Consider the following 13,426-nt stretch of genomic DNA (forward strand, 5'->3'; position numbering starts at 1 on the left):
TAGGGTTTAGGGTTGATGCTATTCACGCACGTTCAAAAGGCTGTTGAACATCTTGAATTGGGAACCCTAGCTTTCTTTATTGGGCTGGACTTGACTTTTAATTAAGTGGTTAAAGCCAAACTACAAAGACCAATGCCCTTTCTGGTAGCATCGATCGGAAGCATGTGTCACTCTTCATTTAATTTGTACAGTGATGACGACGAGGGTGGTTGGAACATGAATCTTTCAGACATTTGTTTCTGTTTCTCACTATTGAACAATTTTTACACACCTTAAATATCAACAGAGTCTTATCTTTCCTATGACTAGCTGACATAGGCACTACTGCCACTACATGCACTCAATGTCTGCCATAAAGGATGCGGCGACATATTTAATGATTTTTTCTCATACGCATGATGCGGCGACCAATTTATGCCCTTGTCCCTTTTAAATTTGATTTATATATTATTCTTGAATTTTGAGAGGGAATATATTCTCTCTTTCCCTCGCAATTTGGGAGGGAATATATTCCCTCGCAATTTGCGAGGGAATTTGAGAGGGAATATATTCCTTCGCAATTTGCGAGGGAATTTGTGAGGGAAATTGTGAACTTTCAATTGCAATTTTCAGATCCTAAATTTTGCGAGGGAACATCCTTTGTCAATTTTTTCCCTCGCTGTTTTCGTCACAGATTTATGATTCTTGCGAGGGATTCGATTTCCCTTGCAAATTGCGAGGGAATTGCGACCGAACTGCAAGGGATTATGCGACGACAATGTAGTAACGGAAATCTTGCCTATTTTCCCTCGCAATTGTTTTTCCCTTGCAAATTCCGTCGCAATTTGCAGGGAAGTCTTTCCTCGCAAATTTCCCTTGCTATTCGTGACTTTTCCAGTAGTGATGCTTGATTTAAATCTTAGATTTTCCTTTGTTGGGCCTATCAATCAATGGACCCCCTTATATGGGTCCATAACAAATAGTATAATATCTTTCATACTAATATACATTATACAGAAAAATATTTCTGCAGTTACTGCAGATAAATTATCTGCATTTACTTCTAAAATGACGTCGTTTTGGGATTAAAAGATTAAAAAATTATAATTATAAAGACTATAATAACCTTGGAATAAATTAAAATTACAAATATATCATGATTTTCGCCCAAAATGACGTCATATTGAGCTTACCGCAGATAACTTATCATTTGCAGTAATTGCAGAAAAAACGAACCCTACATTATATATTAAAATCATAAACATTTTGTGTGCATCCATAATGTGAACGTTTAGTGAAACAAAATTATTAATGTCATAATCTTTATTTAGTAAATATAATAACTTTACGTACTTTTGAAAACTTGTGATTTAGCTATAAAAATCCCAATAATTAATGTAAAGAATAGTATATTATTTTAGCTTATGCATCACAACACTCTAATCATAATAAAACATTTGTAAGAAATCTCTTTCGTACCCCTTCATGAATACAGAAAGGGAAAAATGTTTTTGCTCTTGTTGTAGAAGAATTTTCTCTGCTATACTCATATAAAAGTGAATGAGTCATATGAAAATTTTATCTCTCTTCACTTTATAATGAGACCGCTTACTTTTATGCGAATGTGGCAGAAATTTCTTGTTCGATAAAAATAGAAACATTAAATGAGAAAGAAAACCTTATTTGGCTATATTTTTATTGTTTATAAAAAAATTCTCATTTATGCACAATTGTATGGAAAAATCTTTGTAGTAATTTAATTTTAATTCATTATTAATACGAATGTTTTCATACCATCTTTTAGTTAAATGTTGGCGTATTATAATAAAAAGTTTTTAAATATGTACTATTAAAGGGAAGTATTTTATGCTGTAATAAATGATAAAATGATAGTATTAAAATTTTTTATACTAATATAACCTACATATTAAAATCATAAACATTTTGTTTGCATTCATTTATTGTTTTCATTAAAGTTATATATATCCTTTTTTGGCTTTCTGCTGACATTTTAAATTAAATCAACTCTTGCCCAATCGCCGAATTAATAAACGAATATTTTGGTATCATGCGTCTTGGTTTCTTACTTTCTTTATTAGAAAAAGCAGATTATTAATTTATTATACGTTTATACCCAAAAAAGATTAAAAAAAAGAAAAGAATGCAGAGATCATTCCGTGATAAACTTCATTCGAGCTAGAAGTGGCCCCTGCGAAGTGCAAAAATTGAAATTCATTTGTTATATTACTTATCGAATTAATCCTTGGAATGTGCAATGTGTCCTTATGTCATTAATAAAGCTTCCAAACTTGGCACAACAATGGCCAACGAAATAATGCATGGAATTGTGTAGTTAATAGGATCAATAACGCTCTCAGAGTCTCAATGACCATAAAACCATAGACTCTTGGGTTCATAAAAATGGGCTCTTCCTTGTGAATCCAATTCAATGCAAACTTACCAAATAATAATGGGAAGGCGATGCTCATGTTCCATTGGAACCTTCTTCATTTTCTTCTTATTTTGGGCGTTGTGGTTCTCCAAGAACCAACTCACCCTACTCGTCTTGGGTCCCACCACAACCCACGCAGCAAACATCAACACGACAAGTTCCGAGGTTGTCCTCGACCCGCCGGAGAAAACCTTCTACGACGACCCACAACTGAGTTACTCCATCGAGAAACCCTTGAAGAAATGGGACGAGAAGCGAAGTGAGTGGCTACGGCTACACCCTCATCTCGTCGCCGGAGCACGTCACCGGATTCTGCTGGTGACGGGGTCGCAGCCGAAGCCGTGCGAGAACCGCATCGGCGACCACTTGCTTTTACGGTGTTTCAAGAACAAGGTGGATTACTGCAGGATCCACAATTGCGAGGTGTTCTACAACAACCTGCACGTGCACCCCAAGATGGACTCTTATTGGGCCAAGATTCCGGTGATCCGATCCGCCATGATGGCCCACCCGAATATTGAGTGGATCTGGTGGATGGATGCGGATGCAGTGTTCATGGACATGGAGTTCAAGCTTCCAATGGAGCGTTACAAGGACCACAACCTCGTTGTTCACGGTTGGCCTAATATGGTGTACGAGGATAACGAGAACAAGAGTTGGACAGGGTTGAACGCTGGGGTGTTCCTAATAAGGAATTGCCAGTGGTCCATGGAGTTGTTGCAGGTGTGGTCCAAAATGGGGCCATTAAGTTCTAACTATGAGAAATGGGGTAGAATCTTAAAATCTATTTTCAAGGACAAACCTTTCCCTCTCCCAGATGACCAATCGTCGCTAATTTATTTGCTCTATAGAGAAAGAAGAAAATGGGGTGGTAAGACATATTTGGAGGGAGGGTATAACTTGGAAAGTTATTGGCTTTCCATGTTGGGGAGGTTTGAGGGTATCAATGATGGGTACAATGAGATAGAGAAGGAAGTGAGGTCTTTGAGGAGAAGGCATGCAGAGAAGTTGAGTGTGTGGTATGGTGAGTTAAGGGAACCTTATTTGAGACAAAGAGGGTGGGAGCCACTAAGTAGAGGGAGAAGGCCGTTTGTGACACACTTCACAGGGTGCCAACCATGTAGTGGGAATCATAACCCCAGTTATGATGGGGATACTTGCTGGAAAGAAATGGAGAGGGCTTTGAATTTTGCTGATAATCAAGTGCTTCGTAATTATGGTTTTGTGAGGAAGGATCTCATAACCTCTTCTGTGTATGAAGTCCCGTTTGATTTCCCGCGGAATGACTTGTTACGGTGAAGGGCGTTTGTTATCTACAATTAGAAAGAGGAATACAATCTTGTTTGTGATAGGTTCATAATTTTTCTAATTCAATTGATATAAACTTGCTCAGTACCGGATCAAATTTTAGTGTGGCCAAAAGTTTAACCAATTAAGTGGTATTAAGACTCTTTGGCATAGAGAACTATACATATTGAGATCTCCCAGTGAATGTACACCGTGACTTTAGGCAAATCCTATCTGTAATGTTAAGGATTCAAAACTTATAACCATGCATCATTAGATAGTTTTGTTTAACTACTATCACGCCTAAAATCATGTGAGCAATTGGCTATACTACAAAAAAAAAAAAGGAGAAAAGAATGAAAATTACTTAACTATAAAAATCAAATTTTAAGTGCATTCTTAAATAATATTTACCTACCACTTCTGTAACACCCTATGTGCATCTGGTGTAATTACTCATTCATGGTATGAAGCGCAACATATATAATTAATAAATGTTTAGAAAACTCACTAACTTTGCCACTTACACCTGTTACTTAATCATTTGTCCCTATATAAAAATCTGAGTCAATTTTTTCCATTCTTTAATATGGTATTAAACTCAACTTAAAAGTATTCATACTCTGTTTCGAAAAAAAATAAAAAATATTCATACTCTATATAGATCCTACATTCACTTAGCCATTTTACAACTTCATGTCTTAAAGCTTAAACAACACATATGCGATGGGTGAATGCCTTCTAAGTTTCATGGAATGCATATTTTGATGATGACAAAGGGTTTACAAGAAGTCTCAAATTGAAGATGGAGGTTGAAGACATATGTAAGCATAGCCAAAAATAAAGTGGTTAGATTTCCTTATAACATATTTTTTATATCATTATTAAGTATCATTCTAAGCTCCAATGCATAACATGCATTTCATATTAAAAAAATAAAAGTTGGACTAAAAGTCTGAAAATGTATGTTTTTTTTAAAAAATTGGAAATGCAAACTTGGCGCGGGAACACTTACAGACTTGGCGCTTGAAGCGTCGTGAGAATATTATTACGAATAAAATATCACTTTAATTACAATTCTCATATCTTTTAGTTATTTTTAAATCAATTTCATTATCATATTCACTCTTAATACATAATAAATTAGAGACACATCAATAAGTGAAACTAGTAAAAATATTAGTAATGCATGTGGAAGAACAATATATATTGTTCTTCCACATGCATTACTAATATTTGGATCCACAAGAAAATAAAGATCCACCATATGACCCAATCTTGGATCTACCTGTAAATACACAAGGTCTAATGTAATATATTAGTAGTGGGAAAGAACCTTGTTAACTCTCAAGTTATCTCTTGTTGAGTGACATTGATCCCACAAGTTACAATAATGCACTAGAAGATATTGTTGATCAAGTGTTGCTCAAAGCTATGAACCAAGAGGTGGAATAATTGTGTTTCAACTCTGTTCGGTCTCTAGTAAAGGCACCAAGAGGGTAAGACCCACTAGGTGCATGTGGACCTAAAAAGCAAAGAGAGAATGGACAAGAAGGTGAAATCTTCAAAGCTAGCTTGGAGGCAATTTTTTGCAAGACGCCATGCTTGAGTCTATCAAGAGTCTCTTGATTGCTACTATAAATCTTAATTATGAGATTTTATTTTGGGAGTTGAATGTTAGGATATCCACATGCAACAACCAAAAATGGTTTATAGCAAATGGGCAGGAACATATGATATGCAAGTTGTGAAAGTCTATTCATAGACTTAAGTAAGCATCCAGGTCTTGGAACATCAGTTTTGTTAAGGTTATCAAAATTTTAATTTTGAGTAAACCTTGATGAATAGTGTATATTTGTTTGTAATGAATCCAATGGGAGGCCATAGCTTTTCTGGTACTTTATGTAGATGATATGCTCTTTATTGGAAACAATGTGGAGTTAATATCAAACATAAAGAGTTGGCTATGTAAGAGTTTTGGTATAAAAGTACTGGGGAAGCCAATTATATTCTTGGTATAAAACTCTTATATGAGATCGGAAGAATAAATTGTTGGCATCACCTTAGGCTACTTACATTGACAAAACTCTTGCCAAAATTCTACATGAGAATTCTAAGAGGGAAATTATGTTTATCAGAAGTGGAATTCGTCTTCCTAAGGAGTAACCTCTAAAGACTCATGAGAAGGAAGAATGCATGAGCTGAATAGGATACCTTATGATTTGGCAACAAGTAGTCTCATGCATACCATGTTGGGCATTAAACTAGACATCTGCCATGCAGTGGGAGTAATTAGACGGTACCATTGTAGACCTAGAGGAACATTAGATTATTGTTAAGTATGTACTCAAGTATCTTCGAAGAACGAGAGAATATATGTTGATATATTCTAGTGGGGGTATTGAAAAGCGGAGCTTTCACAAATTCAGTTTTTCAAGTTGATATTAACTCAAGAAAATCGACCTCGAGCTATGATTTTTCTTTCTCACTAAACTAAGATAACATTAGAGGTGGATCTTGCAGACCCAATTACTAAGAGTTTGTTTGAAATTGTTTTCAAGAGGCATGTTACTTCTTTGGGTATTAGGAGGATCCCAGACTTGCATTAAGCGAGTGGGAGATATTGTGTTCATTGTGCTCCTGGAGTAAGACAATGAAACAATGTAATCATTTTCTGAATTTTACAAATGATGTATTATTCATTGTTTTGTGCACACAATTTACAAACATTAAGGTCCGAATCAATTGTGGAGTATATGATCATTTGGATATGTTCATGGAGGACATGATCACAGGTTCTCGCGATTGAAGAATGATTCACAACTATTAAATAAAGTTGGGCACTTTATTTAGGCTGCAACATTTTATGAAATGGTTTGGTCCGAATGATTGTAAAAATTAGTGTGAATTAACTTTCACATTAAAAGATCAAAAAGAGATTTGATTAAGTTTGTTTTTCTGTCATAAGGTATCAAATCTCCAGATAATTATAGTTATGTAATTGCTCTTAATCCCGAGTTTATTGTAAATAGGTAATTAAATAATTCTCATTCTTTGATTTACCGATGGGTGATGTTCGATCTATTGACTGCCAACAACTCAGTATTTTGGGAGTGAGATTATTTGATTAGCAATATTTATGAGATAAACAACATAGAATTTATAGGATATGCCCCTTTGAAATGTTTCGATAGTTGGACATTGAAGACACTAGCCAATGCATGTAATCCATTAGAGAAACTATAATAGTCAAGGGAATAAATAATTTATTAAGTTACAGAAAACTTATCAATCAATTATAGACATTTTACAAAGGGGCAATGCATATTCATGTTATATGTGTTATTAATCTTGGAGTTCAAGTTCGGGCTTGTTCTGTCTGTATGACAGAGATGTCTAGCCAAGGGCCAGTGGATCAATATGGGATATTGTGCTTTCTCTAGATACTTACGAATTTGGTATCTTGGGGGTAACAAATCACTGTACACAATTATTAGGCCTTACCCAAAAAAGTGTGGTGGTGTGTGTGAACAGTGATTGCATAATAGTAATAATAGAGAGAGATTAGTCCATACATGTGGTCTTTAGCTCTTATTTATAGTGTTTACCTTAGGGTTTGAGCCATTTGGGCCTCCTTCCTCTAGGCCTGATCCGTTGTCTGTATGTTATTCAATAGTCCATTCTCTGTTGGGCCTCTCAAGTATATGAGCCTTATACAAGTCTATAACAATTGCCCCCCAGCACGGTAGGCTGATTGTCTAGGCTACCAGGGTGCATAAATTAGAGTTTTCCACTCCATTATTAAGATGGACCGTTTAGGTTATCGGTTTATAAGTCTTTCTTTAAGTCTTTACCCCAGACTTCAATGTGGATAATATACCTCATCTTTAAATGTAATCCAGAGTTTATTCTACTCAGGAATGATGTTCAAGCTCTTCAGCTCAAACTCTACTGCTTATCTAGATTCCTTTATACAAGTTGGATATCTACTAGTATAATTTGCTACCGAGATGCTTTGGTAGGGACCGTGTCTTCCTTAGCTCTGCATTCTCATCTCCTTTTACGAGTCCGAAGTAATCCCTCCATAGTTCTGGTCGGCATGGGATACTTTTTGTGCCTTAGCTTTGCTCAACTCTTCGTGTTTCATGAAATGTTACTTCTTCCAAGAAATGATAAATGCCTTCTACGCGGCCTTTCCTTATAGGTGTGACATGTGTCGTTGCCTTTTCCATACTGCTTCACATTAATTTAAAACTGTCAGAACGTCCCTCAACTGTCTTGTCTGTTGGATGAAATTACTTTTATATCCCTGTCTTTTCATTTTGCGAGCTTTATCCGTTTAATCTATTTTTCTTCCTTTTATCTTCTCCCATTTTATTTTTTGTCTTTTCTCCGAATTTTCCTGCATTGCTTCCCCTGTACTTCTTATTCTTCAATTTTCTCTCACAATACCAAAAGATTATATGCTCTATTCCAGGTTTACTTTACGAACTTCAACTTTTAACCACTTTATGTATTATGGTATGCTGTGATGATTATCAACGTATTTTTCTTGCTAATTTGTTTTATTAGTCATTGGTAAACTTCTTGTCATTCTTGACTGGCATTTTCTCACTGTATTGTCCGAATATGCATGTTTTGTTCTTTCTTCTTTTCATTTACTGCTTTCCATACTATTTGATACAGATTTACACTATTTGATATGGGTTTCTCTGGCTACCCATTCTTATTTTCCCTTTTGAAACAATTTCTTAGTATGAGTGAGGAAAATTCCAGTGGACGAGGAAAACCCACTTGCTCCCATGGTTTTGGCCGTAGCGATGAGATAGATGAAGAGGAGGAAAGGTTTATCCAAAGTCTTCCCCCTGGGTCCGAGGTTTTGGATCTTTTGAAGACCTCAGACCGAAGAAGAAAAGCAAGCGACATTATTAGGGGGATATCGAGGAGGTGGAGGTAAAGGGATATCATATTCTCATCCTTTTAACCGAGGACATGGTCAGAGCATCAGTCACAACCAAAGGGTTTTAGCAGGGTCTAGCAGCCGTAGTATAGGCCACACATCCTCCTCAACTCTTCTATCCCATAATCCAACCTTTGGCCCCTCCTCTACTGATGTTCCTCAACAAACCACCATATGTAACCCGGTCAACAGAAACTCAGATACTTGCTATAGTTGTGTTTATCTTAGTGCTCAATTTATTGAGAAGAGAAATGACTTTATGGCCAACCTCGTTCTAGGTAGTTGCACCCATCAACCAAATCCACCATCTCAGCTTCCCCTGGTTATCTCAGATGACTCCTCAAGCCCTTCCTATAGTAATTTATTTAGTTTAGGTACGTGCATTTCCTGTTTTAATCTTCCCCTGTTATTTTTCTAGGTATTTATGGAGTCACATTCTACAGAATTGGATGCCGGGTTAACCTCTACTAGCCAAGGATCAAATGTCAATGCAACCCTTGCTGAACGGGGCTCTTTCCTTCCTAGTAATGACCTTCGAAAACAATTCCCCTTCGTAACTGAAGAAGTTTTGAGCTTCAGGTCAAGCATGAAAACTGAAGATATCTCTGGGCTTCTTATTTGCAACACGGTTGGTTTTAATGCCTTTCCACCGGCATAAGATGAAGCTATTTGCTCAGGGCAGGATCCTGAAGAATCGTCTTCTTTTTTCTTCTATCGAGATCTCATTACCAAGATTGGCATTAGATTTCCTTTTTTAGAATTTCAAATACAACTCATGAGTCACCTCCATCTTGCTCTTTCTCGAATTCATCCTAATGGATGGGCTTATATAGTTTCCTTCGAGTAGTTATGCTCATCCTTGTCATTATCTTGCACTGTTCTTCTCTTTCTTTACTTTTTTAACATGTACACTCCCTGAACTGGTTCCGAAGCTCCTAAATTCAAAGGGTGGACCAATATCCGTGGTCGTGCCAACGTCCCTTCTAGGAAGCTATTTTCTATTTATAACGACTTCTTCAAAGACTTCAAGGGCTCTTATTTTAAAGTAGTCACTGAAGTCGGAGAGCATCCCTGGTTTGTTGGTGAGGACGGGGAAGGAAGATTTCCACTTTACTGGTCCCAGGAGCATCATCTTCTTAAGTCACTTGACTTTAAATTGAGGCTGTCTAGGGAAGATAAAGTTACTGCCAAAGCTTTGCTGGACCATGTAAACTCTCAAGGCCATCTAATATGCCTCCAGCATATATATGATTTTAAGCCAAAAAGAGAAAGAATCTTGATCAATTTGGGATAGAAAGGGTTAGAATTGTTATTAAATTGATAAATCTCAATCAGATATCTTGTAACTGATTTCCTTTTAATTTTGTAGGAAAACAGGACAAAAAGAAGCCCAAATTGTCAGTACCAATCTAAAGCCCCGCGCTACTGGCGCGGTTGTGGCGCTGTCAGTGCCAGAAGCAACTTTCCACCCAGAACCTCCACGCTGCTGGCGTGGCACTGGCGCTAGCAGTGCCAGCCATTCATGCCACCCGCACTGTCAGCGCGGGAACCACGCTAGTAGCGTGAACCTGCAGTACTCTGAACAAAACTCCCACGCTAGCAGCGCAAAACTGTCGCTAGTAGCGTGGGAGGTACGTGAGAAATTCTTAATCCAGTCCCAGACTGAATCCGAGAAGATTGGACCCAAAATACACGATGCAGATATAATCATGATTTCTAAGCAAGGCACAGAGTCTATAAATAAAGACTCAGACTCTCAGGGACATCATCTTTGGCTGGAGAGAATTGTGAGGATCAGAGAATTGAGAGAATTCTTGGAGACTCGCGCTGGAGATCAGGATTCCACCGGAGTTGAAGACTGAAGACCATTGAGCATCCTTCATTTCATCCTTTTTTCTTTTTCTTTCATGAAAAATATTTCTTATTTTAATTTGTTTAAGTCAGACATGAATATGTCTAGCTAATTTTTTTTGTAGTTGGAATCATGGACCTAATGTAAATTCTTTATATTTCCTATACTATTTTTATAAGTTAATTAGTTAGTTTGTTTTATTCTGCCTGTGTTAATTTTTCCATATCCTGATTAGAATTGACCACTCTAATTATAAGGCTTTGAGGGTTAGGGCTCTCATAATAGACATTTTGAGGTTTTAATCTGGACAAGGGAAGAATAACAACTTGTGCATGACCTAGACATAGGCTTACATAGATTGCAGACTTATAATTCATTTGCTTAATGCTTAATTCAAGAGGAATTACTAGGACACTAGGATTCTAATTAGGTTAAAAGGTTGAAATAACTAAGGCATTAGGGTTCAACTAATTTATAAGGAAATAATGAATTGTTTGAGCAAACTATTTAGTTAATTATAAAACACAATATAGGAATATAAGGGAGGATCGGAGGTGAAGTGCATCCTAGATACAGTCTTTTTACAAACTTCAATCAATCTCATATTTTCTTTGACTTTCTTGATCTTTTCTTGCATGCGTTTTAATATTATTGTTTTTAAAATTCTATTTTTGCAATTCCAACAATCAATCACTTTCACAAATCAAACCAATTTTCTTTTCCAACTTAAGGGGAATAGTTGAATTAATAGTTGGTGCATTAATCCTCGAGGAAACGATCTTTACTTATCGCATAATGCCCTGCCAATTTTTGTATCCCCAATTTCAATAGAAATTTTGAAACTCCCTGGATCACTGAGTTTGGGTGGGAACTTCTTCTGTATGATGGCACTACACTCCTCAGTGAGTGTTACAGTTTGGTATTCCTGCAACTTATGCTTTTTTGATAACAAGTCCTTCATGAACTTGGCATAATTAGGCATGCAAGCCAAGGCTTCAGCAAATTGGAAGATTGATATGAAGCTTTTTGAATATATCAAGGAACCTGGCATACTGTTGCTTCTGAGCATCCTTCTTGAACCTTTCAGGATAGGGTGCCATGGTTCTCACATATTCAGGACTCAGCTCAAACTTCTTCTTTTCAACTGGCTTCTCCACTTCAGTAGGTTTTTCAATTTCTTTTTCTTTTGCGGGCTCACTTGCAGTATCTAGCTTCTGCTCAGCTTCCACATTTATGCTCGGCTTTTCTGGAGCAGCAACCACTTTGCCACTTCTAGTTGTGACAAACATACAATCTTCCTTGGGATTTATAACTGTGTTACTAGGGAAATTACCTGGAGTTCTATCAGCAACTTGCTTGGCCAGCTGGCCAATTTGATTCTCCAGATTTCTGATCGAAGCGCTCATGTTTCTGTTATTAGCCCTAGTTTCTTCCATGAAAGCATTTGTGTTTTTGGTATTGGCTCTAGTCTCCTCCATAAAAGCATTGGAGTGTTGAGCCATTTGTCCAACTAATCTCTCCAAATCAGAAAGTTCCTTCTGTGGAATAGGAGGAGGTTGCAGAAAGTTGTTTGAGCTATAATCAAGACCACCTCCTTGACCTCTCCTCTGAAAATTATTTTTGCCAGGAGAACTCTGATTTCTTTGAAAATTTTGTTGGGGCTTCTGCTCATACCAAACCTCATTCACTTGCAATTGCTGTGGATTATCACCCATTAGAGTGGGACACTCATTAGACTCATGAGCTTCCTTACAGTATTCACACATCACAGAAGTTGATTGAACCTTGGACACTTGCATTTTCTCAAACTTCTCATTCAAGCTGTCAAACTTTTTGGACAACAGCTTTTGTTCAGCAAGCATAGCATCATTACTTTCCAGCTTTATTACTCCTTTCCTTGCCTGAACTGGGAAGCTCTCATTCTCATTTCTTGCAAGTTTCTTAATCAAGTCAATGGCTTGCTCAGATGTACTCTGCCGAATAGAACCCCCAGCTGCACTATTTATCACCAATCTTGTTTCAGGAGAGATGCCATTAAAGAAGATTGCTACCTTTCTGTCATCATCTCCCTCATAGTGCGGACACTTCGGGATAAGTTCCTGGAATCTCTTCCAGGTTGCACACAGCGATTCTCCTTCAAACTGGCGGAAGTTTGTGATCTCATTTACCAGCTGGTTGTACTTCTCCATAGAAAAGAACTCGGCAAAGAACTTGGTGGATAAGTCTTCCCATGTCATGATACTATTAGCTGGCTGCCTCTCTATCCATCTGAGAGCTTTTCCCTTAACAGCAAAAGGGAATAATCGCAGCCTGATAGCATCGGCAGACACTCCATTGTGCTTGGTAGTTTCACAGATCATCAGAAATCGATCTATGAACTCATGAGGATCTTCCTCCTCAGCACCAGAAAACTGAACCCTTTTCCACCAAAGTAATCAGAGATGGCTTCAGCTCAAAATTGTTTGCCTCCACTGTCGGCCTGATTATACTTGAATTTGGCCTATTGAACACCGGAGTCAGAATGGTGTCCAACAATCTTGGAGGTGGGTTGTTTGCATTGTTGTTACCCGCCATTTCTTGTATTGGTTGTACAGGTATGTTCTTGAATTCTTCCCAAATTATCTGCTTGGCAACTTTCCTCAGTCTCCTCTCAGTTCTTGCTATTTCAGAATCAATCACAAAATCTGTAGGAGCAAGTCTACCTCGCATAAACTCAGAAAACAAAATAATTAGTAGCACCTGCAAACACAAAACAAGATAGAACAAAATAAAATAAAAAATAAAAATCTAATCTCAAAGATCAACGGTTATTTATAATATTGGAATTAGCAATCCCCGGCAACGGCGCCAAAAACTTGATGCTCTCCGGCAAGTATACCGATCGCACTAGTAATAT

At 37.2% G+C, this 13,426-nt stretch overlaps 1 protein-coding gene across 1 annotated transcript; it reads left to right on the top strand.

The window, feature by feature from the left end:
* The first annotated feature begins 2,449 nt into the window (after positions 1-2,449).
* Positions 2,450-3,730, top strand: LOC133287638 (glycosyltransferase 6-like). Its single transcript, XM_061485290.1, has one exon. It carries the CDS (start codon positions 2,450-2,452, stop codon positions 3,728-3,730), a length of 1,281 nt encoding a protein of 426 aa, XP_061341274.1.
* The last annotated feature ends 9,696 nt before the right edge of the window (positions 3,731-13,426 follow it).

This window comes from Gastrolobium bilobum, unplaced genomic scaffold (assembly GCF_033153095.1).
Source record: "Gastrolobium bilobum isolate Gb01-03AN ecotype WA unplaced genomic scaffold, APGP_CSIRO_Gbil_v1 utg2810, whole genome shotgun sequence".
NCBI classification, from domain to species: Eukaryota; Viridiplantae; Streptophyta; class Magnoliopsida; order Fabales; family Fabaceae; genus Gastrolobium; species Gastrolobium bilobum.